The sequence below is a fragment of the Podospora bellae-mahoneyi genome, chromosome 4 (genome assembly GCF_035222275.1).
Source record: "Podospora bellae-mahoneyi strain CBS 112042 chromosome 4, whole genome shotgun sequence".
NCBI lineage: Eukaryota > Fungi > Ascomycota > Sordariomycetes > Sordariales > Podosporaceae > Podospora > Podospora bellae-mahoneyi.
Window position 1 is genome coordinate 479,692 of NC_085883.1, and position 27,548 is coordinate 507,239.

A 27,548-nucleotide genomic window follows, 5' to 3' on the forward strand; every position below is an offset into this window, starting at 1 on the left:
AATAAATAAGGATATAATAATTATTATAATTATATTATTAATAAGTAAAACTATCCTTTTTATACCTATTAACGTTTTTTTAAAAGATTTTTATTAAAGCTTCTTTAATAATTAATTCTTTAATATTTTTTAAATTAAATTGAATATTTAATACTTTAAAAGTTACTTTATTATTTTTAAAAATAAATTTAACGATTATTAAAAGCAACTTTAGTAAAAAAGGTCCGACTTTAAGTATTTCGAAGTCGAAGGAAACGTATTCTTTTTTACCCGGTTATTAACGGAAATATTAAAATTAATAAATATATTTTTATAAATATAATTTACTTTTTTAATAATTTTAAAAAAATCTTTATTTAAATTTAAAACTTTATTTTATCGGGAATATACTAATTTAATAATCTCGTTAAGAAAGACCTTAGAAATATAAATTTAAAATATAATATTAAACTATTAAATTATTTTATTAAAATTTATAAATTTAATTAAGTATTATAAAATATTACTTTAATATTTAAATTTTTATATTTTATTAATATTATAGTATTTCTCGGTATTATTTTTGAACCGTTCTTTAATAATAATAATATAATTAGTTTAAATATCAGTAAAGCCTAGCCGTTAAACCTAATTAATTTATTATTTATATTAAATTTATTTTTTATCGGCGAAAAATAATTTTATATAATTAATTTTAATTTAATCCGTAAAGAATCCTTTTAAGTATAAATCTATATATATTTTTACTTTAAACTATTAGGCCCGGAGCTTAGAAAAGTTTTTACTATTATATATTAAAAGTTTAATTATATATATTAAATTAATTTAAACCGAAATATAAAAGAAAAAATAAATAAATCGAATAAAGTCGTTTCGACCCGGGAAACTAAGAGAGCGGTTATTTCTTTAGTATAAAGGGTTATTATATAAAAGGCTTTTTTTTTTATTTCCTCTAAAAGGAATAAATAGTTTTTATTCCGGACGATAATTATTATTATTATTAAGTAAAGAATTTTCGGGACTTAACGGCGGGTTTATAATCGTTATATAATATAGTCGGGGAAAAAGGTTTCTTTTATCGTTAAAAATAATAAATATTATATATATAGGCCTTACCTATAATACTTTAAATTATATTTTAGTTTATTATAAAGTATATCGTACCGTAGCGTTACGTAGTACTTCGGTAATAAGTTTTTTTTAATTTTAACGGGTTAAGGAAAATACTTTAAATAGTACGGTCGTAAAAGGACGTAATAGCTATATTAATATTTATTACCCGAAGCTACGTTAAATAAAATTAATATTAGCGTTAGGGTTCTATTTTATTTAAGTACGGAATTCGTTAAATATTTTTTCTATAAACTTTTTAATTTCTTTTATAATACGTTATTTATAATTATTAAAAATAGCGGAATTAATAAACTTTTTAATTAAAAGTTTATTAATATTTCGGTCGTATAAATTAATTTATTTTTAAATATAATTATTAAATTTCTTTTACAAAATAACTTTTTTTTAAGGTTATTAAAGTAAAATAATAACGATTAGCGGATTCGCATAGCTATTTAATAATTTATTAACGTTAATGTTTATTTTAAATAATAACCGTAATAGTTTTTTAAATTTAATTCGTAAAAGTAATATTAACGTTTTTAATTTATTAATAAAAATATTTAATTTATTAATTAGAAATTTAAATTCCGAGCTTAATTATATTAATATAAATAATATATTATTTCCGGATATATTTATATTATTATTTAAAGTAGTTTAGCTCCTTATAATTAATACGGTTTTTATATTACTATTAAGCGAATTAACGGATTCCTTCGTAAACTTTATTTATATATTTATAAAATTTTATTATTTAAAATATTAGATCGAAAATAATACCCGGTAAAGGTTAAATATCGGAAAAATCGTTTATAATAACCTTAAAGTTCTATAGTAAATAAAGAGTAAGCTTTATATAGTCGTTAACCTAAATAAGTTTGGCTAAAGGGGAGCGATAGTCCGATATATTATAGATAGAGATAGATACGTTATTAAGTTTTTATGGATTTCGAGCGGTCGCGTACGTAGGCGATACTATAGCTAATAATATCGGAAGAAGAATACGAGCGGCGTAGCCGGGGATAAAAGGTCGCGGAGTAGGCGAGGCGTTAAAGGAGTATTCTCCTATAGTAAAGTCTAAATTTTTATCGTTATTAACTTAAGGATTATACGGTAATAGAACGAATCTTTTAATAATATTTAAGGGTAGAGCTAATAATAATATAATAGATATTAATAAAGGAAGAAAGCGGGGTAAATAGCGATAGTACTATAGCGTTATAGTATAGTAGTTATTGTCTTCGATTATTTAAATATTATATATAATAAAGGCTATAATATTAGGGCTTGGAACTCATAGTTCAATTCCGACTAATAATCTTTAATAGCCTCGAAGAGCGTAATACTAAAAAGAAGAAGAAGAGATATAGTCTTGGTGTTTCTAAACGCGTATTTTATCCTCCCTCGCGTGGCCCGTGCCCTTGTTGGCCTCAGGCCATCGCCAAGTCCTTCAATATCCTGCTGGCCAGTGGGCTTCCTTTGATAACCGCCATGCCTCTGATTGCCTGCCTCACTTTGAACGAGAGGCTCACAACTTGCAGTTACCCCTCCTTGCGGTGGTATCGACAGTGTTGTTGGTTGTGGTTGCAGGTGAGTAGCTTTTGCCGTGTGACAATATTAACTCGTTAATATTAAGTAACTTTAATAAGTTAAATAATATTAGTTAGGAAGTTATATAGATTTTTATAATATTTTCGTATAAGCTATACTCCGTTATTAAAGGAAAAACTATTATTTTAATTACCTTTTTTAAAGAATTTCCCTAAAAGGCCACGTCGCCTATATATAAAGGAATAACTTTATACGTTCTATAAAGTATATCTTTAACCCCCCAAATATAAAGCTAAATATTATAGTATTAGCCTAGCGCTTAACTTTCTTTCTCCAAGTACCGTAGTCTAAGAAATATGTGATGACCTTAGTGCTGTCTCTTTGAGATATAATTACCTCGTGATTTAGTTAAAAGAGTATTATTATACGTAAGAACTCTGCTTTATACGACCGAATAAAGTTTATTATAACGCTTATAGTTACGTTAGGCTAACTAACTCGATCTCGAGTTGTTCGAGTGGGCTATAACTTTATAATATATCTATAAAGTGTTGTGGAGTTACCTGTCTTTAGGACGAAACAGGGTACTTAAATTAATAAAAGAGGCGGGTTCTAGAAGGATCTAGACTATTATGACGGGCTATAAATTAATAGTGACCCCAACACCCTTCCTATGTCACGCTATGATAGAATAAAAAGAGAGAGAGATAGAATGAGAGATCAGCTTAGCAGTTTGTCGTAAACGTTATAATTAGGACGCGCCCCGAATAACAGCCAATAGCAACCGTTGTTGCCGCTACAGCTAAACATTGTGGCCGATATTCCAGAGGAAGCCATAGCCAGTTTTCCAAGCCCCTCATAATCCACCTCTCGGCCAAGCCTATTCCATAGCCTATTTTATTACCGTGGTAATGTGGGGGGTTGGCATCGTCTGATCCGGATGCAATCAGCTTCGAATCGGGCGAGAACGCTACCGAGTTGACGGAATTCGCATGGCCCTCGAGCGTCTGCGTACATAATCCCGTGGCCGTATCCCAAATCTTGATGGTATAGTCGTCTGATCCTGACGCAACCCACTTCGAATCGGGCGAGAACGCTACCGAGTTGACGGAATTCTCATGGCCCTCGAGCGTCTGCGTACATGATCCCGTGGCCGCATCCCAAATCTTGATGGTACGGTCGAATGATCCTGACGCAACCCACTTCGAATTGGGCGAGAACGCTACCGAGCTGACCCAATCTCTATGGCCCTCGAGCGTCTGCGTACATAATTCCGTGGCCGCATCCCAAATCTTGATGGTACGGTCGAGTGATCCTGACGCAACCCACTTCGAATCCGGCGAGAACGCTATCGAGTCGACGAGAGAGCGATGGCCCTCGAGTATCTGCGTACATGATTCCCTAGCCGTATCCCAAATCTTGATGGTACCGTCGAGTGATCCTGACGCAACCCGCTTCGAATCAGGCGAGAACGCTACCGAGTTGACGGAATCGCCATGGCCCTCGAGCGTCTGCGTACATAATCCCGTGGCCGCATCCCAAATCCTGATGGTACCGTCGAGTGATCCTGACGCAACCCACTTCGAATTGGGCGAGAACGCTACCGAGTCGACGAGAGAGCGATGGCCCTCGAGTATCTGCGTACATGATTCCCTAGCCGTATCCCAAATCTTGATGGTACCATCGAGTGATCCTGACGCAACCCACTTCGAATCGGGCGAGAACGCTACCGAGTAGACCCAATTGCCATGGCCCTCGAGCGTCTGCGTACATGATCCCATGGCCGTCTCCCAGATCTTAATGGTATTATCGAGTGATCCTGACGCAACCCACTTCGAATCGGGCGAGAACGCTACCGAGTAGACGGAATGGTTATGGCCCTCGAGCGTCTGCGTACATGATCCCGCGGCCGCATCCCAAATCTTGATAGTACGGTCGTTTGATCCTGACGCAACCCACTTCGAATCGGGCGAGAACGCTACCGAGTAGACCCAATTGCCATGGCCCTCGAGTATCTGCATACATGATCCCGTGGCCGCATCCCAAATCTTGATGGTACGGTCGTCTGATCCTGACGCAACCCACTTCGAATCGGGCGAGAACGCTACCGAGTTGACGGAATTGCTATGGCCCTCGACCGTCTGCGTACATGATCCCGTGGCAACATCCCAAATCTTGATGGTACCGTTGCTTGATCCTGACGCAACCCACTTCGAATCGGGCGAGAACGCTACCGACCTGACGGAATCGCCATGCCCCTCGAGCGTTTGCGTACATGACCCCGTGGCCGCCTCCCAGATCTTGGTGTAGTCGGCTGATCCTGACGCAACCCACTTCGAATCGGGCGAGAACGCTACCGAGTTGACGGAATCGCCATGGCCCTCGAGCGTCTTCGTACATAATCCCGTGGCCGCATCCCAAATCTTAATGGTACGGTCGAGTGATCCTGACGCAACCCACTTCGAATTGGGCGAGAACGCTACCGAGTAAACGAAATCGCGATGCCCCTCGAGCGTCTGCCGGCACGCATTCCAATTATTCTCTATAATTGGCCCTAAAGCAATCCACTTCCGTTCTTCCTGCCTAAACAAGCCTCTTGTTATACTTCGGGCGGGGCTAAATATAAGTGCCGAAGCGTATACTTGAAGAGGATAATTCTCAATAACCCATCTCCAGTATAACACGAATCGACGCATGTCAGCGACAAGGCTTGGTAATTGAGACGTAATCGACCTGTGCTAATCTTCTGTTAGAACTATTTAATGACATGATACTATCACTGGGTAGAGCCTACCTGAAGAATGCTTTCAAGGTTTGCCATTGAAAGTACCCCCTGCGGCATGCTCTTACAAAGTGAAAGTGCTTCAAGCCAGTGGAGGTAATGCTGTCTCAGAAAGCTATCGACGATACCACCATCTTGGAAAATATCTGGGTGCTTGCTATCGTCGCTCGCCTGCCAGTCACAGAGATGATCAACCCAGTAGATACAAGCATAGCATGATGCGGCCAGCGGGTCTGGGTCGGGTAGCTTGGCGTCGTCGATGGAGGATCCCGGAGCGCCAAGGCTATAGATGTCACGTCGTAATGTTCCGGACATAATGTGTAGCGATCGCAAGAAGACGGCATGGTGTATATCTTTTATCCCGGAAGGAAAAACCTCATGAGCTGCTTCTCTCAGTAAGAAATCTTTTGCCGATTGGTGGACGAAATAAATAGTGGTTTCTCGAAGGGTCAAAAAAGAGCCGCAGAGTCCTACTATCTCTGTTATGAATTCCAGTTCGTCGGAGATGCCCTCGGGTATATACACGAAGACCGCTAGCTCTTGTATCGTGATAGGCCGGTAAGTAATGGAGAGGACCGCCAGAACTTGTTTGCAGAGATCTGGCTCATCCGAGCGGCGAACCTGATCTATCATTCGTTGGTAGAGAGAATCAAGACCAGGTGGGAACGTGTTCAACTTGGTGAGAACCCTCGATCGTGAAACATTCGTAAGTTCTTGATAGACCAAAGCCACCCAGAGGAATGTGTCGTTTGCATTGCGGGTCAAGTGGTGTTGAACAGCGTTCTTTGTTCTATCGTCGTACCTCTTTAGCCGCGCTAGTTCATCCATCTTATGCTGAATATATGTGCTGACAGCGGAGGAGATAGACTCTTCGTTCAACTCAAGACTGAGCCTTATCTTCTTTTCCGCGGCTTCTAGGCTCTCCTCGATGTTCGGCCAGTTGCGACTAGAGACGACCCACTTGACACAAGGAAACGTAGATGATATCCCGACGATAAATTTAAGAAGTCTTGGCAAGTCACCTATGCATTCGTCCAGAGCGTCGATGACTAGGTAGGTTGGCTTCAAGTTCGGGTTTCCTAGCATCCCCCCCAAAATATCCGAAAGGACGAACCACGCATTTACGTCAGAGAGCGATTTAGCCTTGTCCGTGTATTTGCGTATGTGGGAGATGAGACGTGGCTGCTGGTGGGCAAGAAGGTAGATCAAGCCGCGTAACACGGCAATGGCGTTGTTGATGCGCGAGTCGGTAGCTTGGCAGAAGAAATAGGCCAAGTTGCGACAGTACCCGTCTGCAACAATGGCACCCTCCAGCTCGTTGATGATGCCGCAGAGCAACATGGTCTTGCCCTTGCCGGGATCTCCTTTAATCCAGAGAAGGCGGCTCTCTGACTGGTCATGCCAACCGCGGAAGTCGGGGGTGTCGAAAACCCAGCGGTAAGCGTCATTAAGTAGCCCACCCTTTGCCTCCTCGATGCGCTTCTTGTCAAGGCGCGAGTCGGTAGAATGCAGACTGGACAGACAGCAATCATGCTTGCTAATTTCCTCTCGCAGCCGCTCAAATGCTCTTTCTTCTCCTTCGCCGTATAGAAGCCGCATTTGTACGTTAAAGATGCCGAATAGACAGTAAGCCCTGTCTTCTTCGCGCGTCGTGCTGCGGTGTTTAATCCACGACATGCGTACGTCAAAGCTGAAATCGGACAATTTATTGGCTTGTAGAGCTCCTAGAGGAATGCCAGTTGTGTTGTGAATATGCTGTGCGAGAGACTTCTTGTCTCCTAGGCGCTTGCGGTCTTCGGAGAAGAATTCAACAACTGTTGGCGCAATAAGCTCTTGGAGGGTCCACCCACGAGTGAACCATCTAGATTTCCGAAAAGCTAATTCCCAATCGGGATTGCTGTTGGCGTCCTGTTGGTAGGTTGAGACGTCTGTGAGATAGACATAACATCTGGCCGCATTGCGGTACCATCGGAACATGGAGTTGAGAGCCTCCTGAAACTCATCGCAGTCGGATTTGTTGATGCAGCATGTGTCGATCCAGAAGAATTTTAGTCCATCACGTCCGGCTTGGTCTCCGCAAAACTGGATCTTAGAGTAGCCTCTTTTGTTCTTGCGTGTACCGTCCGTTATATCCTCAAAGCTGACCTCTTCGTCGCCCCATGTGTGCGAAAGTATCGCATACGGTGGGACCTGGTCGTCGGGAATGTCACCCGTCAAACTGATATCGCCGGTATTATTGCGTTTCAGGAGGCGCATTGTCGAAAAACCGCCGAGCTTAGCTCTCGTAGTATAGAGAATGGGTTATATAAGGTTTTGCGAGGCTTCTTTGGCTGCCTTACGTGTTTAGCGGTGGAAACACGAATATGTCCTAGGCCTTTGCAGTCAAAAAGGAATCTGTTATTTGCCCGTATGACTATTCGACAGCGGGAAAAGCCGAGCAGGTGCGCGGGAGACGGACGGAACTAGTAGGCTCAACAAATCAGTAGCTGAAATTAGGATAAGCTCTCAGACATAGACAAGAATTACTTGCCCCGAGTGATTGTTGAGAAGCGTAGTGCAAAATTCGGTAGGTTCGATTGTTGCTGTGTCCAAAGGTCGACAACCCCGCACATCGGGCATTTTGCTGACGTTGGCGCCCAATTGGTTGGCGGCAACTGCGCAGACTGCATGAAGATGTCCCTTGGAGGCCGTCGTTTTGCCCCATCGTTTCGTTCTCTTACACCTCAGCTTCTCAGCCCCTTACCGCCGGTATCCCGAAAGCTGTCTAGATCTTACAGGACTATAGTATATCACCCCGACATCAAAGATCCCAATACCCGAGATTTGTGGCTAGGCCAGAGAAAGCAAACGACTATATACCTGAGGTGAGTGCCTGGGCTGTGCCGCAGTGATGAGCCAAGTCCAGCACAAACGCGCACGGACATCCACACGTGATCCAGTCTTTTCAGCTGAATCCTTAGCAAAACGCATTCCTCGCGATAGCACACATATGATCTGGATTTCGGCTTCAAAGATCGGAGTGGTAAATATCCAGATATACAAAGAGTTATACTTCATCATCATTCCGCCTGAGAGCTTGGAAATACACCCTCGATGTACCGAAGTACCTATATTTTTTACCGCCCGTTTTATTTTCGATTTTTATTTTCTGTCGGAGCTTACATGTTTCAGGTTCATTGGAAGACTGAGGGTGTGAATGTAGAAGATGGGGAGAGAAATCTTCCTCAGTTTTTGGCAGTATGTCTTTCGAAATCTGCATCAGATTTTCCTGGAAATGACAGTCTGGGTGTGCTTTCTTCGGGGATAAATAGGTACGCAAAGATGTGTCTAGCAAAGTGGCTTACGGCGACAGGGAGAAGGCATGATGGAAATTATTGATATTGTAGTCACTTATGTAGTAGTCAGTATGTCTCGGTACCTATCTTAGGTAGTAACCACTATCCCTTATTTCTCAATCAACCCCGTAAACTCAAGCCTCTCCTTCGAGCACGGCTGGAGCAGCTCCTTCAAGACCGGGATCCACCACTCCTCATGCGAGTGACAAAGCTTCATGGCAAAGGCATACTCAGCATACTCAGGATAAAAGCCACTCCTTTCCCAGTCGATAATCCCAGTTATTTGGCCATCCTTGACCATGATATTCCTCGGTGTCAGATCTCCATGCGTCAGAACAAAACTCCCAGACGAAGCGCGGCGTTCCTTTTCCACAAATCTTTTCCATTTCCACTTAGTGAGTGCATTCCCGTTCACCCGGGCGAGACACCACTCATCGAATTGCTCCTCGCTGTCAAACGGCCCCAGCTTGGTGGTGCCAATCGAGTCGTAGAGGTTCTGGGCTGGTTGCCGATCCAAGCGACCAATGAAGGGTTGTTTGCAGGCGCGCATGCGGGTAAGTTGGGTGCGCAGTTGCTCTTTGATACTCGATTGTTCGCCGGGAGTCAAGTCATGCCAGGCCTGATCAAGGCTAACGCCAGGAACCAGCTCGCTGACCATTACACGGGCGAGAAGTCTGTGGGCAATCACGTCGTAGACGCCACGGACGTTGGGAGCTAGGATACCATTGGTAGCAGCGTATTGCATCATGTCGGCCTCGGAACGATCAAATCCCTTTGGAGGCTTGACTTTGACGGCTAGAGCTACACCGGACGGGGTAGTGGTTTTGATGACGCGGTTGCCGAAAAAGTTGTAGATTTCGTTTCCCTTGACTGCGTCCACGTAGCCCATCGTTTTGAGGTTGGGCAGCTCATCTTTGGGGTCGACTGTTGGGTTGGCCATATTTTCGGGTTTATTAGGGAGTTACGATGAGAGAGATAACGTGGAGTATTTGGTGATCGAAGACAATGTATGTTTTGGTTCACTCTTTTATGATTGTCGGGTTGCATTTATGGAGCAGTCGTTGTCGTTGGCTGTTGGTTTGTTTCACGACATCGCTCCCTCACCCCACATTTTTCTGCTGGGCCACACACTAGGTAGGGTAAGGGTTATGGCGCAGTGCATCGCCAGTCTTCGCCCTGGGCCTCTTCGCCGTAATACTACCTGCCACTTACTGGAAACGATATGACGGTTGAACGAGAGAGGATTTATATTGTGGCTCAAGCAAGCCTCCACGTTCCCGGCAAAAAAACAGTAAGGGCACAGATCCGATGTTTTGTCCAAAGAATTGCTGTCAGCGCGCAGCGCAACAGAACTTTTGATGTCTATCTAGTAGTCTGTGATTTCTAACCAACAGAGATGTTATGGTACGTGTATTCAACAAACAACCAAAACTCCAAACGCCATCTACCGCCATTGCCAATTCTCCATGTCAAAGAACAACGCCCCCATCAATCAAAGTGCCATTGCTTCTCCTGATACTACTCAGTTGATGGAAAAGCGACTGTTTGAGCGGCCGCTATCCCGTCGGCTTGGGCCGGGAGCCGGAGCCGGCGGAGGCGCAGCCCTGTGCCGCCCCATGGCGGTCGTCATCCTAGTCAGAGGCGTCGGGCGATCATCGCGAATATGACTGATGGCTTCGGCGGTGACATCCTCGGGCCACAGCTGATTCATATAAATGATGCTCTCCAAGCAGAAATGCTGGCAGTTATTGAAGAGCTGATGGTAATCGCCGCTGCGGTTGAAAACCTCTTCTGTGGCGCGCCTGACCTGCTGGTTGTTGACGATGGCGCCATTGATCGGGAATGCAGACCTGGCCCTGGTGTTTGTCAACACGTAGATTTCCTCGTTGACTGCGTAGTTTGTTTTGGCCTTGGTTCCGCTGGATCCACCAGGCAGGATGCTGATGTGGTACAGCCTGCCCTGCGGGCTCCCGTCCTCATCGGGAAGGAAGAGCCCCTGGTGCCCAGTAGTGTTGCTTCCCCACCCGACGCGGTGTAGCTGACGCCGAACTCTCATGTCAAGCTCAACGGAAGAGCTTCCACGTGAGCCAGGTCTTGACGGTGCACGGGGTGCGGAGTCTCTAGAAGGAGGACGGGCCCCGTTAGAGTCTCTGGAGGGAGGGCGAGCAGCAGAGTCTCTTGAGGGAGGGCGGGAACTGCTAGAAGGTGCCACAGAAGAGCCACGGTTGGCGGTACCTTGACTGGAAGCCGGCCGGCCGGAGCTGGTAGAGGGACGGGGAGCCTGAGCCTGAGAGTGGGTGGAAGAGCTGGATGAGCGACGAGACATGGTTCTTGATGTTGGAAAGGGGTTGGAGATAACGATGGGTAAGCGAGAGATAATGATAATGCGGGAAACTTCGATCAACGATGCTGAATGTATGTTTGGGCTGGAGATGGTCGGTTTCATTTTGGACAGAGGAACGAGGTGTATTAATACAAGTTTTTATCCAGTAGATAGATACCTAAGGTAGCTGATCATCTGGACCACCAGACATTACTGAAGTGGCCAACAGCCCGGTCTGTAACAAGCCTGACCACATCTCGGCTCATATCACGACGCGTTGACCAACGGACAGCCTAGACTGAACATCACCATTCTCACGGCGTTGAGGATCTTGGCCTAGACGGCAAGCCAACACGGTGACATTTGAATCCATACGGTGAAGCCAGCAAGGCCAAACGCTTCTGTAAATAGTGCAACCAACCCCTTCTTCTTGTCTTGCCCACTGCGGTGACGGGGAACCAGACCTTGAACTGTGGAGTTCAAGGATCAGAATGCCCATCTTCACCAATGGCTGCCCATCTTATGACATACTGAGGCCGGATGTGGCGTGGCGGCCCGTCGTATACGTATGAGCGCCTTGCGGCGCGGAGACTGTGCCTCTCGGAAAGCCATAAGTTACCAAAATAGGCTCAGCATTTGGTTAGTAGCATTCGCTTATCGCCGATATTTGGGGAATTACGCCTTGAGGTTGCCTATATTATCAAGCTGTTGGCCCCAAAGCCGATGTTGGTGTATCTATTCCTCCCCTGGCTCAATACCAAACATTGAACAGGAAGACTGACCGTGAATATCATCACCACTGTCCAGAGCTGTACGCCCCAAATTAGGTAGCTCTCCTGCTACGCTCTAGAAGAACATTGGCTTAATTCCTGCCCCTTGCATCATTCATCTATCGCGACAGCTTTCGATCCCGCCACCAGGTCCCCATGCAGTCGTCCCGGCTGTGTGTGTCCAACCATGGATGGCCCAATTAACCAGTGCACATTAGCCGACTGACAGTGCCGGTGCAACTCAAATTCCAACCACATACCCGTCACGACCAAGGTTTCTTAACGAGGTACCCCGCCGGCAAACTGTTGACCTTCCATCAGTGTCAATTCTTGGCAAACTGCTACACCTTGGCAGGTGAGTCGAGGCCAGCCGTAGATCAATGTATATAGCCATAAACAGATACGTTGGGACCAACGATGGGACTTGATTTCTCCGGCGCAGTTTCTGTTCAACACCATGCGGCTCTTGATTTGGGCTTGGGCTGCTGCCAGCCTCTCTCTTGGCTGTGTTGCGTTGCTTGAGGAGCGAATTGTTTCGTTTGAGGTCGATGCTGATGCGGCGGCGGCAAGCGCACAACTCGATATCGCCAGTGCTCCGATTCTTGTCTCTGAGGATGATCCGATTGGCGTTCATATTGCGGCCAACAGTCTGGCGAAGGATCTTGAGCAAATCACTGGAATAACCAGGTCTGTAGCCAACGCGACCTTCGCCAGCATCTCGAGCGAGGCAAACCGGGGCCCATTCATCATCGCCGGCTCGGTCAATTCGACATTGATCCGCGACCTGTCATCTCAAGGCGTCATCAACGTGTCGGATATTCAGGGGAAATGGGAGACTTTCAAGACAACCACGGTTCGGCTTTCTGGCAGCAGACCTGCGCTTGTCATTGCGGGAAGCGACAAGAGAGGTGTCATATTCGGGATCCACACGCTCGCAGAGCAATCAGGGCAGTCGCCATACCATTGGTTTGCCGATGTGCCTGCCCAGAAACATTCCCAAATCTTTGCCCTCAACAAAACGACAGTTCATGGCGAACCAACCGTCAGATACAGGGGGCTTTTCATCAACGATGAAGAGCCGGCGCTGAACACGTGGTGGGCCCGTCAACACAACGCTACGCGATATCCTCTCGACACGGAATTTTACGCCCGTGTATTTGATCTTTTGCTTCGTCTGAAGGCCAACTACCTCTGGCCAGCAATGTGGAAATCATGGACGCCACCGCCGGGAAATATCTTTTTTATCGATGACCCTGGAAACCAGCAGCTGGCGGATGATTATGGAATCGTTATTTCTACCGCTCATCACGAGCCGATGCAAATGGCTACCAACGAGTGGAACGAGACGGAGAGAGGCCCGTGGGATTGGTCCAAGAACAAGGCCAATGTGACCAAGTTCTTTGAGGAGGGTATCGCCCGTGCTGGCAAGAATGAGTCTTACTTCACCATTGGGATGAGGGGTCTGGGAGATGAGGCGGCGAATACCCAGAACGCAATCGAGATGCTCAAGGATGTGTTCAAGGTTCAGCGGGGGATCATCAAGAAGTTTCATGGGTCTGAGACGGCTGTCAACCAGGTGTGGGCGCTGTACAAAGAGGTAGCCTCGTACTATGACGCTGGTTTGGATCCGGATGGTGATATTACGCTATTGTTTCCAGATGACAACCAGGGGAATGTTTACCGTCTTCCAACCGGGAACGAAACCGAGCGGCCAGGTGGGACTGGAGTGTACTTCCACTTTGAGTATGTCGGTTTGCCGAGGTCTTACAAGTGGCATAACACCAACAACCTAGGCAAGGTGTACAAGGAGCTGTTGCACTCTCACTTGAGAGGTGCAAATAGGATTTGGATCATGAATGTGGGTGACATTAAACCAATGGAGTTACCGCTGAACCTGGCTATGGACCTAGCTTGGGATGCGTCGAGCATTTCGTTTGACAGCATCCCACAATACCTGGTTCAGTATGCCGCCAGGGAGTTTGGCCCTGAACACGCAGAGGAGATTGGCGATATTCTTATGGAGCACTCTCGTCTAGTTGGGATGCGTCGATATGAGCACATTGACCCGGCTACGTTTTCAACCACTGCTTATCACGAAGCCGAACGGGTCCTCTCACGCTGGGACTACTTGGCGAGTCGCGTCAACAATGTCACTGCACTTCTCCCGGCTGAGACTAAACCCGCATTCTTTCAACTGGTCGGTCAACCGGTCCTCTCAGGGGCAACATTTGTCTCGGTGGCCATCAAGACAGCCTTCAACCTTCGATATGCTCGCGAAAGAAGAAACTCGGCCAACCTCCTTGCTTCCAGCGTTCTGGAGCACTTCGAAACCTCCTTTGACCTCATAGAAGAATGGGACAACATGCTCGACGGAAAGTGGGCGGACATGATGTCCCAAGCGGTCTACGACGCAGTCGAAGAACCCAAAATGTGGGCCAACCCATCAAGAGACATTCTTTCCAACCTCTCCTATGTCCAAATCCGACAAAACATGCAATTCTCTCTCGGCAACCTCGGTCTCTACGCCGAAGGTTCCTCTTCCCCTGCTGAACAAGGCCGCTGGGCCGAGTCAGTCGACGCCAGCATGCCCACCACCAACTTTGCACCTCTACTCCCCCAACTTGACCCCTTTGCCGCACTACAGGAGAGGATAGTGGAGGTTTTCCACAGAGGCGATCATCGCGTCCCTCTCAACTGGACTCTTGACCCTTGGGAGGAAGACTGGCTGCACATCACCCCTACAGGCGGCACGTTGAACTCGACCCATCCAGACGACAAAATCGTCTTTTCCATCCCCGACTGGTCAAAAGTCCCTGTTGAGTTTAACAAAACAGTTCTCATCGGAGTCCGCTCGACACCGGCGCGATACCCCTATTTTGATCAAATCCGGCTTCCGGTCCTGAACTTTGTTCCCCCAAACACGTTTGAGGGATACCCAGAGTCATCAGGGGGTTACATCTCCATCGAGGCCCCTCATTTCTCCCCTAACTTCTCCACCCCAAACACCTCCGACATTCACTTCCTGGCTATTTCCAACCTAGGCACGAGATCAAACACCGGCTCTCTTGCCCTCCGGCCTTTCTTGTCTGCTAGGGGAGATGTTCCCAAGGCGAAAGAAGTGAAGGCTGTATATCCCATCTATTTATTTTCTGACAGCCCCCCGAGCGTGAAACACAATGTTACTGCAACGGTGTTTATCAACGCAGGGTTGGACACCGACCCGAGGCTCAAGATGGAGTTCTCGCTCACGTTGGATGATCAGCCGGCGAGGTTTCAGAGGGTGTTGGGGGATTATGTCAAGAATCCGCATGCGGGGGATATACCGCCTGAGTGGTTGCCGCACGTGGCTGATCAGGTGTGGACAAAAAAGGTTAATTTAGGGGAGGTGGGGGAAGGGAGGCACGAGGTTGTTTGGAGGGTGAATTCGCCAGAGGTGTACTTGGAGAAGATTGTGGTTGATGTTAGGGGGGTGGTGCAGGATAGTTATCTGGGGCCGGGGGAGACGAGGTGGGTGGATGCGACGGAGGTTATGGGGGGGGAGAGAAGGGGGAAGTGGGGGTGGAGGAGTAGGATGGGGGTGGGAGGGTTGTGGATGTGAGGGTTGGTTTACCCCTGAGCTTAATTCCTGAGCTTTACCCCTGAGTGCAAGGTCAATATTGACATGACATGCTTGAAGCAAAACGGACTCTGTGCCCTTCCCAAAATGCACAACCGTGCGCGCTGGTGCGAGTTGCAATTGCTCTTTGTCTCGCAACAGAGTTTTCTGTGTTTTGATTGATATCGCAAGACTTCATTCCAGCTCTGTTGTTAACAATTGAGCTGCCCCACCCTTTGTGACTGTGAGCTTCTTTGAGGCCGAGTCTGAATGCAGACGCTTGAACTCGTCTCCCTTTGTGTAGCTAGAGGTCGAGAAGCTCCAACAAAAACACCGGCTCTTTGTTCACTACCAACTCCACGTTAATGCTTTCTTATCTCTAATAAATCCAACCATTGTTTATTCTCAACCCTCAAACACCATGTAAGATACATTCAGTCATCAACGGACAAGTGATATTGAGTTGAGACATCGAAGTGAAAATGCGTGAGACTCCAGCACATCAATCCGGAAAGTTCGGGTCCACAGAGTCGACATCGGGATGGCGTGAAAAGAATCCAGATGACATTGATACGACCCCCAAGGATCAGAAGCCGGCGGCCGAAAGGCGTCGCCGACCGACTGGGAAGCGACCCTCCGGAATTCCAGCTGATAGTTACGACCCTGACAGCTCGCCGACCTACAACAGTCGCCAGGGTAGACCAGTACGGTACAGGCCACCTGCGAATCCAAGGCTGTTTTCGAGGCAGACGCCTAACCTCCCTATCGTTGGTGTTGGTATCACTCCCAGGTCCTCGACTGACCCACCACCTCACACATCCGAGGAGCAGGCTATTGCCGCTGGCAATAAACGACAAAGGGAACCGGGCTCGACGCCCCTTGCACCTCGTGCCAACAGACGACGTGTGGATGAGGCTGGCAGACAGACATACGAAGACCCTACCTCGCTCCCTCGGGGTGGTACGGCCGCACCAGCTACGCCAACGCAATGGATCCATGATGATGATATGGATAAAGAGAGACAGGACTCGGATGAGGAGGAGCACCCGTCAACTACTGCAGCGCGGGCAGCAAGAAAGATTTTGAGACCTACGGGTACAAGAAATACCGCGGGGATTTTGGACAGGCAGGCCCTTTTGGTAAAGGCTCGCGAAGAACGCGAGAAGGTCAGTCAATTGACTAGCGTGTTTGGAGGCATGTATGTCAACCGGATGGATTTAGACTGGCAGCCGGAGACCTCTGCCAGACCTGACCCTCCTCGTGTGCCTGTCCAGTTCCCGCAGATTGACTGGGACGCTCCCATTGACCAGGAGCCAATGGTGGTTGATGATGCGCCCCCGCCATCGGCCAAGATGCTGAGGTTGTGGCAGAAGGCGAAGGACAGGCTGGGCTTAAAGGACAGCCAAACTGAGAGAAGCCAGCAGCAGGTAGACGACGAGCTGACCCGGACTGGGACGGAGCAGCAACAACTTCAAAGCCAACGCACACCGGACCGGAGCACGAGCAGTGGAAGAACCTGTCACCCGTATCGTCCGCTCGTGAACCAGGGAATCAACCGGCACTCTCCCCAAGCCAGCAGGAACAGAGCCTCTGCCGGAGGATATGCACCAGCAATCCCCTCTTCCTCTGCCAGCTCTAGCCAACCAGGACCATCCAGAAACCCTACCCTCCGGCGCATGACCGGCAATGCGAACCTGGCAGCCTCCTACCAATACAAAGCCCCAAGCCCTGACTGGGCCCAACGCAAGCGCCAGTCGTTTGTCATCGAAGAGGACACCGCGTCGGGAGTATTGAACCTCTACTACAACAAACCAGACCTCCACCGAACTGGCCACGTCAAAAGAATCAGGTTTGGCGCCGGGCATATCTTTAGCGGCCGGTTCCGGAGACACGGCGGAGAGAACTTCATCATGGCGTTCCCGTATGACATCCGCTTCTTGATCTACAAGGAGCTCTTGACCTGTCATGCCAGGCTGATCAAGCTTGGTGCCGGCGCGCCGTTGATCACAGTAGGCGTGGACATCCCGCCGTGTGACAACCAGATCATGTTTACCTCCAAGACGATCCATCTCGAGACCTTTAGAATTTTCTACGGGATCAACACGTTTGAGATCAAGGTCAACTGGGAGCACTTTCTTGATCCGTTACATTTCTTGCCGGCAGACTTTGGGCTTGCGGTGAGGAAGATCAACCTTGCGCACGACTTCAAGATCAACTCCAATTTGAGGGAGGTGCTCGCCAGGATGAATGATATACCCTGTTACCACTACCCCAGCGGCCCGTCAACGCGCATTTTGGATTTTAACAGTTGGGCACCTATTCTCCAGAGGTTGGATTACTTACATGTTGAGTGGAAAGTCGAAACGTGGGTGCGGCACAGGTTGTATGCGGGTGCAGATTTGAACAAGACGAGACTAACAAAGCAGGATGGGTGGGAGGGGTGGGATGGGATTTGGTTCGCGATGCAGATGTACAAGACGACGCAGAAGGCGGGGAGCCAGAGGACGAGCAGTTACTTTTGTTACTGGGACAGCTGGATGGATCCGAGGTTTGGGATGGATCTGGGAGCATATCATACTTGTGGTGCAAGGTGCAAGTATATGGAGGATTTCTTTGCCAAGTTGTGGGAGACGGATGTTGGGGCGGATTTCGATCGGAACGATTTGGTAAAGGAGGATCCCGACTCGAAGTTTTAAGCGCTGTTGGTTTATTGGCGTTGATAGTAAAATGTTGTAAAATTTGATACAGATCTTCAATTTTACTTTTGTATTTATCAGGGTCATTGTATATTCCATGTTTGCTTCAGGGGTGAACTCAGGGGGTAAACATGGTGAGACAGACAGGGTTAGGGTTCGGCTGGTCATGTTAACTGCTCGATGTTGATCTTTCTGCCCCCACAATTCACATCGTTTTTGACATATTAGACTTAATCAGAGTGAGATAAGAGACTTAATCAGAGCGTCAATGCCTTATCTCAACATCAAATTGGAAGGTGTTGTTGGGCAGTCGCACGCCATGAGCGGGGGTGCAACAAGCGCGCACGCAATTTTGAGGAGGGCTGACGATTGGGACGCCAGGGAGGGAGGAACGACGCCATTGCCCGACCGGCACCGACGCTCTTCTCCCTGTTGTCTTCCTTCTCCCCAAATATGCCATCATCTGCCGCAATCATGGAGGGTAGTGGCGTTGCCTCACACTCTTCCTTGGTCGATACCATCTTTTCTATTTGTTCTATCTTTTGATGTATGTATGTACACGCCGGCATGACCACCACCAATCGAGCAGCCAAGACGTCACCTATAGCCTCTAAACGCCGTCAACGCCCAAAACCGACACGGATCGCCATTACGCCTTTTTCTGCATCGATCCCGTTCTATGCGCCCACGAAAAGGCAAACGCGAGCAACGCGAAGCCGCTCGAAGCCGCAAAGGCTATTCTCAGGGCGTCACAGTACAATGCCCTGACGGCCAGTTGTTGTGTGGGGGACAGCTCCCCAATAGCGAACAGCGACTTGCGCAGCCTCTCAACCAGCTGTGCCACCACATCACTTGTCAGTTACCTGCATCAAACCAACGTCGGGAACACCAAATACGAACCTCTTCACTGGGGTTGTCACCAAGAGCGCCGGGAAGGCCCGCCAACAACATGTTCTGTACGATGGCAGCCGTGACAGTCACGCCATAAATGGTCCCCATGGACCGAATCAGATACACCGTAGAGGTGGCAACAGCTTGTTCTGTGGACGGTTAGCAACTTAATCCGCTTCAGCCTTGTAGTATTTCTTACCTCTGTGCTCCCAGAAAGAGATGAAGCTAAACAGAACGCTGGGGTTGGTCAGACCAAGACCCAGATTAGCAGGTATCAAGTAGAAGAACTCCTTCCACCGAGCCCCCGTCGTGCCCATCGACACGGCAAGAAGATTCCCGATGAGCATCATGGCCGTGCCCAGCCGAACGTTGTACGAGAGCTTAATACCGCGCTGCATCGACCACCCGGCAACAACACCTCCAACTGGGGTCGCGAGTGCCGGGATCATAAGCCGGAGACCGGCCGCCGATGGAGAATCACCACGAACAGCCTGGAAATACAATGGGACCATAAACATGTACTGTTGGGCGAGCGTCAGCAAGTGTGCCAGATATTCGGGGAAGATGAGGACTCACAGCATACGAGGCCATGCCGGAGAATATGTTGGTCAGTTGAACCGCGATCGGCTGCCAACCCTTCAACATGCGAAGTGGGATCATGGGGATGGCCTTGGTGTTGGCTTCGACTTCCACGAACAGGAACAATAGTACGGTACTTCCGACCAGCGAAGAGATCACTGGAAAGCTAGCCCATGGGTACTCGTTGCCGCCAAGCGTCAAGCCCAGAAGCTGGAGGAGCAGTCCACCCACCAGAAACAGCGAGCCCGACAAATCCAGCCTTTTGATCGCCGAGCGAACACGTTGTGTGGTGGAGAGAGGGATTAGTTGAGGAACCATGCAGGCAGGATTCTCCAACACGAAATAACCTACCACGAGGGCGAAGAAAGAGACTGGAACCTGCAGCAGAAAGCACCATCTCCAGCCAATGGCTTGAGTGATCGAGCCTCCGAGCGAAGCGCCCAAGACTGCGCCAAAACCAACGAGGATATTTTGCATGGCCTGGTACATGCCGCGCTGTTTGAAGGGGATCATGTCGGAGTTGATGACAGTTGCTGGAGATAACGTCAGTAACTGTGTCTCGGGGTGCACGACCGCTCGAGCGTCTGAGAAAGGGGCACAGACTCACCCATTGTGATCAGCCCACCGCCGCCAAAGCCTGTCACAGCCCTCATGATATCTAGTGTCAAAATTGTCTGCGCCATGGAACAGCCAAAACACCCAATCATGAAGGTCAGGGTGGAGATGAAGAAGCAGATTCGCCGCCCAAACATATCAGAGAAGCGGCCGTAGAGAGGCTGGAAGGCTGTACTGGTGATGAGGTACGAAGTCGTTAGCCAGGCGGCATTGTTGGCTGCACCGAAGTCGGAGCTGATGGCGGCATATGTTGAGGCGGTGATAGTCCCATCGAAGCCAGAGAGAAAGACATTTGCCCATAGAGCTGGTCAAATAGCGGTTAGCTGGGACATTCTTTTTCGTCTTCACCAACCTTGCGTACCTGTCTCGATCCACCAGAAGCCCGCGGAAGGCCGCCATGAGTCTTCATGGTGGGATTCTGGAAATGTCACATATCCTGGCTTCTGTTGTGTGGTGAGGAGAGATGTTGTCTCATCTGTCTGTTCCATCTCGGGGTCGCCCATGATGGGTTGGTGTTGTTGTTGTTCAGTGTGCATATCTAGTGGGTTAATGGCTTCCAAGTGCGTATTCCGTCTCCTTTAGTTTGGGTCAAAAAACAGCAGGGCCTCAGAGTTTTCACGTATTCACTTACACGCGGTGGCAAAAACTTGGTATTGAGGGGGAGGTCAGTCAGGCCAGACCTCTCATCTCATACCTTTTCCAGCCCTGGACGATGCGCTGCTACCCCCAAATTCGGCATGCCGTAGCGCTGCACCCACCCCTCCCATGTTTCCTGCAGCAGCAAGCGGGCAGCATCAGAGACATTGCTTTTGCGAGCCGATCCGGAACCGGCGAGCATGTCACGATCTGTTCAAAATTTGTTTCTCTTCGTCCCTCTTTTGAGGGCGTATATCCGCCATTTCTGCGATTTCTTTTTATGCTGGATATCGCCAGACGTATTTCTTTCATTCATTTTATCTTCTCCAACCCATCAAGGTGCTCCTTTCCGGTCTTGCTCCTGCGCTTAGCGGCAGAGACACACCCAAGACAAGTGCGGGGAACGCCGTCGACCTCACCTTATCAGCGAGTGCTGCATGCTACCTGGGACATGCAGAATCTCTTCCCAGACCTCACCCATCACCACTCATTGGTCCAGAAATGGTCCGGAATATCCTGTCATCTCTGCATTGGCGAATTCCAGGCTTGCTGTGCTTTCGGATGGTTCCCCCCTTTTCTGTTTGATTCGTTCAATGAAGGTGACGCAGGCAGGCTATCGTCATATGTCGATCTTGACGAAACTGCATCTCGATTATACAACTACTGTCGATTGTGTTTTTAATATCCTTCTTGTTTCCTTATCTCGAGACTTGGACGCACGACACTCTTTGTTTGATAACAATGCGCATTGGCTTCCCTTGGCTTGTCGCTTGACCCTGATCTTGAATGCAACGGTCCGGTGCCGATGAGGCCCGGAATGCGGGGGTCAGCGAGTCGAGCACCAAACACTTGACAGGCATCATTGGCTAACTCACGGATAGTTTCCTTTCTGCACTATCAGATGTGATGAAAAAGGCTCCATATCGTCCGTCTGGAGAAGGAATCCACCGCGGGAAGAGTGCAGTGAAGATGGAGTCTGTCCTGTATGTTGTGAGAAGATAGTGTACGGTCATGCAAGTGAGAGGACGAAGCTGCACCGGGCGAGATACGCGCCCGGCCGCATTCTGCTTTGAGATTTGGTGTCCAATCATGGCCGGCGGTGTTACCTAAGGACGCTTCCTGTTGGGGGTTAGCTCCTCTCACGTGCCACCCCTGAAGGTTCCCTCATGGCCTCTTCCGATGCGGGGCGACGTGGGCGGATGGACCCTGACGAACAGCGTTGGTCTGTGTGTAGGGTCTCGACCTTGGAAGACGTTTGATTGTTTGTGGAGGAGAGAGACTAATACTGCAGGATATGAGGCTGAGAAAGTTGGTTCCGAGATGGGGAAACCGAATAACCAAGCGAGAAGGACATGGCGGCACAGATGGTGAGGAGCTAGATATGATCAGATATTACTTGGGGAGAATAAGAGAAAGTAGGGTCTTTGCCCCCAGGTCATTCGTGAGGGTATTTAGTGGCTTGGTGGATATACAATCTACAGGTTTCGCCCTCTTCGTCGTATATCCTAGATAACGCATCTCAACAACCAAGTCTATCCTCTTGTTACTAAACCTTGCCATTGAAGCCTTGAAGTTGAGAATCAAATATCAATGTTAATCCCTATAGTTGTTTAGGTGCCCTTTTGAGGGCACCAAAAAAAACGCCACCCTCGCTCGGGGCTTTGCAAGCCTCCCGTCACTAAGCTTAGTTTTCTGTTTTGGTGCAGTGGGTAGGGCCCCTGCTGAAGCGTTGTATCTTGCGTGCCCAGGGTTTGCTGGTGTTTTATTTTTGTTTTCTACTCTCATTATAGTTGTTTAGACCTTTTACGAACTTGACATACAGGGTACCTGGCTGGTTCTCCAGCATGTCAAGAGACCCAAGAGTCGGTTTTCCTGGTTTTCCTGTGGCCCCTGACCCGTCTAGAAGGAATTCAGAGGCTGTTTTCCGCGTTATCGACTGTTATTGGGCAGGCTTCTAGGTATGCCATCATGGTGGGTTGGGACAATGTTTCTGTGTCTTCCTAGCGAAAGACTGTCCTTTGCCTAGGAAGCTTCATTATACTACTTCATATATACGTGTGCCGGTTATCCCAAGACTCCATAGAGCATTCCAACCGCACCCCGTCCCGACTTCTTCTTCTAATGGTGCCGGGTGTAGCTGTTGTAGGCAAATACTTCCCTGGGGATTCTCGTGGTAAAGTACCCACTCGACCCTGTAAGATAGATTTCCGAGTTGATAGTGGAAAGCTTTGCTCGGTTTGATGAGAAGTGTTAGACAGACCCAACCCTGTTTTTTCTTCGTACGCACATCCTTGTCCACCAAGAGCCCGATCCGAGTTTGACCAAGAGAAGTCAGGAATTTGTCGGTGACAACCTACGCTGTTCCCCTTTTGACAGCTTTCTTGAACAACGAGATGCTGTCCTTGTTCTCCTCGGCACTTGCATATGCTGAAATGAGGGATTTGCAGTACAGCTCCGCTTGTACCGTCAGTTCATATTCGCGTTCCGCAGTTTCACTGCAGCAATGAACCTTAGAAGTGCGCCATAAACCGACCAGTCCCCTAGTTTCCCATCTCTAGTTGCCTACTTCGCGGTCGACATTTCGCATTTGGTTAAGGCAGGCTGGAGCCCATGCAGGATATGTCGCCCTTGGTGGGCCATGGTATAGAACCATTTTCACCTCCTCGTGTCTTTGGGCCTCGTAAATCTTTCTCATCCCGTCATCGAGCGATAGGCCGTGCTCCCATTCGAGTCCGATCACCAGAAAGAGAGCACGGGCGTTGTTAATAATGTCGCCGGCCTCCCTTTTTGTACACCTGAAAACGATATCTGCAAGTCGCACAGGAATGTTGCCATGTCGCTGTAGATGTAGAAAAGCCTGGGCCAGTGTGAACAACCCATCTCTTGCTTTGAGGCAAATGAATACATCGGTGAACCAACCCGATCCCTCAGGGGTTAAAACAATCACATCTCCAGCGAGCTTTGATTTCCTGATAGGTCCAGACGCGCGCTAACCATCCTGTTTATTCCAGTTAGTGCTCTTTACTGGGACTAATTCTAATTCTTATATGGAGACAACTTACTGCCGAAGCCAAGGACTACGCCGAGATTGGCGGGATCGTTCGACCACAGTCGCAGAGCTAAAGGATCAACGATGGCCATCTGCTTCGCCTGGCAGTAGATATTCGCCATAACATTGATAAGTCTGGATTTTATCTCGGCCTCCGCGTGATCCAGCTGATGTCCGGTGCCCGGAATAGCCAAGCTGTCAATCCACAACCACTCGATGTCGGTGTGTGCCAGCTTCTCAAACAACTATACCACCAAGCTCCGGTGAAGCCCTCCGTTGGTTTCATCTAATCCAAGCCTGCTGCCCAGACATGTGACAACGCTGCATAACCACCTGGAGGCATAATCCGGAAGTCGCCGTGCTTGTTAACGTATAGGGCGCCCAGCGTGTCGGCTGACCCTTGGATCTGTTTCCACCTTGGTTTAACAAAGTCTGATGGATTGAAATGGACTCTTCCATGTCCTATCCTGCTCGTCAAGGATGTAACAACCTTGAAAGACTTTAGTCTGCGAAACCGAATGTCATCCCCCGTGGCATCAACGAGCCTCAGAGTCTGGTTCAACTCCTGTACGTTCTAAAATCGCAGTTCATGCTCTGGGAGTTGTCTCGCAACAGAATACTCGAATCCGGCTTGGAAAAGGCACTTCAAAACTTCTTGATGATGGGACGCATCGGGTTTGATCAGTTTCGATTTCTAGAATCGAGGGAGTTCGGCATCCCCTAGTTCGTCACTGTAGTCTGATTCATATCCACTCGTCTCAAAAGACTCAGTCGTATAAAAAAAACTGTCTTTTTCTCGCCGTCAATGGTGATTGCAAGTTGGAAGGTATGGGTGGCATATATAGATAATCCCTTGTACAACTTGAAAGAATAAACGAGCGTGAAGAGCAAAAGTTTCAGAAATAACCTACCAAAAGGAGGCTCAAGGACTTTTGAAGAAAATCCACCGTTCAGTAGATTGACAAAACCAAAGTCGGGCAATTTAACAGTTTTTAGGACGCAGTACGCCACGTCTTAGTGTAGGGCGGTGGCCTAGTAAAGTCACTGCCCGCGAAAAGTGAGACCAAAAGGCAGGGAAAATTGATATTACAGTGTTGTTGTTGGTTGTCCAGAGTAAAAGTAAACAGTAAGTAAACCAGCCTTAAGAGCAAACCCAGGTGTGAATCTGGTGAAAAGGCGGACCTTTGTTGGCTCCCCACACCTAGCGACCATCGTGACGCTGGAAGGGATTGGGTAGGGCGGAGGGACAGGCGCGGGTGGTGGCCTCGACAGTGATCACGTCGGCGCTTAAGTGCAATTTCCATGCTGGTATTCCATGGTCTGAAGCCTGGAGTCATCAGAATATCCAAGTACCTACTTGGCATTGTCGCTTGCTCGGGTAGTCGTAAGGCTGTATACTACGTGCAGTCATGAGCAAACGTCAAATGTGGGGTCAACCGAGATGATTGGCTTTCCAGCGTGGAAATGAGGGGATAAATCTGCGAAGAGTGAACTTGCTTCTCGGCGCATGCCCTCAGCCGCAGTCTTCCTGGAGCTGAAAAGGCAACCACCTTGCTGTCGTCTACAACCGTTAGGAATTTTCTCAGACTGAATATCCCACGCGAGATGACGAAAGCACTTGTAACTGGACCTCATGGTCCGCCAGATATCAGCTACAACCTCGACTACGACAATTACCTTGCTAGAACCCAGCGTCGATTGCAGACCGAAAAATTACCAAAAGACCTGCCGAGTGGCTTTCCACAGCAAATTCAAAATGATCTTGTCTGGGATGGGAAAGACCTTGCTGAGAAGTACGACTGGAACTACACCTTGACGACCGATGACCTGACCGAGATCGAATCAGCTCTCCGGCATTTCAAAGCTCAGAACCTGGGACTCGGATTCATCAATCAAGACACCTTCCCGCTTCCCAATCTCCACAAGACTCTACGAGACATCTCCAAGGAGATACACATGGGCCACGGGTTCAAAGTGATCCGCGGTGTTCCTGTGGCGAGCCACACTCGAGAAGAAAACATCATCATGTACGCCGGGATCTCCTGTCACATTGCACCTGTCCGTGGTCGACAATCCTTTCTGGATACCGGAGTTGATGTTGCTCTGGCCCACGTGAAAGACATGACCTCAGTGGTATATGGCAGCAAGATCGGAGCTCCAGCCTACACCAATGTTAAACAAGCCTTTCATACAGATATTGGTGACGTTGTTGCATTGCTTTGCCTCGCTGAGGGTGTTGGAGGAGGGGAGAGCTACTTGTCGAGCAGCTGGAAGGTGTACAATGAGCTGGCTGCCACTCGGCCCGATCTTATCCACACGCTGTCAGAATACTGGGCAGCGGATACGTGAGTTTGCGCTCTTCTAACTCCTTGTTTCATGGAGCTAATGTCCTCCAGATTCGGCAAGATAGACATCCCTTACTGGCATGCTCCGTTACTGTACCACGAGCCGGCCAAAGATACCACCCCAGAACGTGTGATTCTCCATTATTCACGACGAACCTTTACCGGCTACTTGGGCCTCCCTCGCTCAGCCAACATCCCACGCCTCACCGAAGCACAAGCCGAGGCTTTGGATGCGCTGCACTTCACAGCGGAGAAGTATGCTCTCTCTCTTGACTTTCGCCAGGGAGACATCCAGTACATCAACAATTTCGGCTTGTTTCACGGCCGTGCAAGCTTTCAGGATTCTAAAGAGAAACAGTAAGTTGATCTTTTGACCGAGTATTCACGATGATGCTAACAAACACAGACGTCATCTGATTCGCATCTGGCTCCGTGATCCAGAGTATGCTTGGGAGATACCTGAACCTCTGAGGAACAAGTGGGATAGGGTGTACAAGGACGTCAGGCCTGAAAATACCGTCTTTCCTCTTGAGCCACCGATCGCGACTGGCAGTGATAGTAATCCAGGTGGGAAGGGTCTGGTGGCAAAAGGGTGGCATAGACTTGTCCAAGCAAGTCAGCGCATGTTGTCTCCCTCGTGAGGCCTTCGGCAACAGAGGCATCAACTTTTGGCATCAAAGCCACAACAGCAGGTCATCAGTCGCTTTAGTATGGGTTGGATCAAGAATGGAAGTGGGCATCACGAAAGATCACATCTTTGGCAAGCATAATGACGAGCGATGGAAGATGAATGCCTAATCTGGCAGGTAGTACCAGCCGCCGACCCGGGGTGCAAAAGTCACAGCTGGTTGGGCATCCAATATCAGCACAATTGGCACCGCTCACTGTCCATGACAGACCCCCCACCAAAGAGCAACCCATAGCAGGCGCTTCAGACCAAGACGGTACCATGCGCACGCAAGATGGCGGAAGAGGCGCTGGCAAGCTTTTTAGTGGATGAATATCAGCCACCATAGGTATGCAGGTTGCAACTACAGACTAGATTCTACAAGATGCTGTTCAGCACTCTGATATCCTCGTCCTACCATGCTGCATTTTTCCCACCCCGCTTCCTCCCGTCAGATATAGGGTCCTCAGGTTTTATCCTACCACTAAAATGCGACTCACCCGATGGCGTTATCCTCGCCAACAATGAGCGACAGCCATCCGGACAGCTCCCCAAAATTGCAATCGCAATTCTCCTGCCCGTATTGGCAGGCAAAGTC

General features: G+C 48.5%; 7 protein-coding genes across 7 annotated transcripts; 3 read left to right on the forward strand and 4 right to left on the reverse strand.

Annotated features, from left to right (window-relative positions):
- Nucleotides 1-3,392: 3,392 nt before the first annotated feature.
- On the reverse strand, nt 3,393-7,705 carry HNWD1 (HET, NACHT and WD40-domain containing NOD-like receptor 1; the record flags this gene model as incomplete). The annotated part of the gene is made up of 2 exons (XM_062878404.1): nt 3,393-5,405; nt 5,462-7,705. 2 exons carry the CDS (start codon nt 7,703-7,705, stop codon nt 3,393-3,395), a joined length of 4,257 nt encoding a protein of 1,418 aa, XP_062731832.1.
- A 1,188-nt stretch (nt 7,706-8,893) lies between these two features.
- QC761_401200 (uncharacterized protein) lies at nt 8,894-9,724 on the reverse strand (the record flags this gene model as incomplete). The annotated part of the gene is made up of 1 exon (XM_062878405.1): nt 8,894-9,724. One exon carries the CDS (start codon nt 9,722-9,724, stop codon nt 8,894-8,896), a length of 831 nt encoding a protein of 276 aa, XP_062731833.1.
- Nucleotides 9,725-10,306: 582 nt separating this feature from the next.
- Nucleotides 10,307-11,110, reverse strand: QC761_401205 (uncharacterized protein; the record flags this gene model as incomplete). Its single annotated transcript, XM_062878406.1, has 1 exon — nt 10,307-11,110. The coding sequence occupies one exon, from the start codon at nt 11,108-11,110 to the stop codon at nt 10,307-10,309; it is 804 nt and encodes a 267-aa protein (XP_062731834.1).
- A 1,224-nt stretch (nt 11,111-12,334) lies between these two features.
- On the forward strand, nt 12,335-15,475 carry QC761_401210 (uncharacterized protein; the record flags this gene model as incomplete). Its single annotated transcript, XM_062878407.1, has 1 exon — nt 12,335-15,475. One exon carries the CDS (start codon nt 12,335-12,337, stop codon nt 15,473-15,475), a length of 3,141 nt encoding a protein of 1,046 aa, XP_062731835.1.
- A 479-nt stretch (nt 15,476-15,954) lies between these two features.
- On the forward strand, nt 15,955-18,168 carry QC761_401215 (uncharacterized protein; the record flags this gene model as incomplete). Its single annotated transcript, XM_062878408.1, has 1 exon — nt 15,955-18,168. One exon carries the CDS (start codon nt 15,955-15,957, stop codon nt 18,166-18,168), a length of 2,214 nt encoding a protein of 737 aa, XP_062731836.1.
- A 464-nt stretch (nt 18,169-18,632) lies between these two features.
- QC761_401220 (uncharacterized protein) lies at nt 18,633-21,876 on the reverse strand. The gene is made up of 6 exons (XM_062878409.1): nt 20,615-21,876; nt 20,246-20,557; nt 19,636-20,171; nt 19,259-19,580; nt 19,069-19,208; nt 18,633-19,003 (listed from the first exon to the last, which is right to left on the reverse strand). The coding sequence occupies exons 1-6, from the start codon at nt 20,787-20,789 to the stop codon at nt 18,818-18,820; spliced, it is 1,671 nt and encodes a 556-aa protein (XP_062731837.1). The 5' UTR covers nt 20,790-21,876; the 3' UTR covers nt 18,633-18,817.
- Nucleotides 21,877-25,447: 3,571 nt separating this feature from the next.
- On the forward strand, nt 25,448-26,924 carry QC761_401230 (uncharacterized protein; the record flags this gene model as incomplete). Its single annotated transcript, XM_062878410.1, has 3 exons — nt 25,448-26,283; nt 26,335-26,640; nt 26,690-26,924. Exons 1-3 carry the CDS (start codon nt 25,544-25,546, stop codon nt 26,922-26,924), a joined length of 1,281 nt encoding a protein of 426 aa, XP_062731838.1. The 5' UTR covers nt 25,448-25,543.
- Nucleotides 26,925-27,548: the final 624 nt, after the last annotated feature.

Excerpts from the sequence above, each read along its gene's own strand:
- QC761_401220 (XM_062878409.1), bottom strand. The coding sequence starts at position 20,789 with ATGCACACTGAACAACAACAACACCAACCCATCATGGGCGACCCCGAG. Across the intron at positions 20,558-20,614 it reads CTTCTGGTGGATCGAGACAG|CTCTATGGGCAAATGTCTTT; the intron begins GTACGCAAGGTT and ends CTATTTGACCAG. Across the intron at positions 19,581-19,635 it reads CCGGCATGGCCTCGTATGCT|TACATGTTTATGGTCCCATT; the intron begins GTGAGTCCTCAT and ends CTCGCCCAACAG.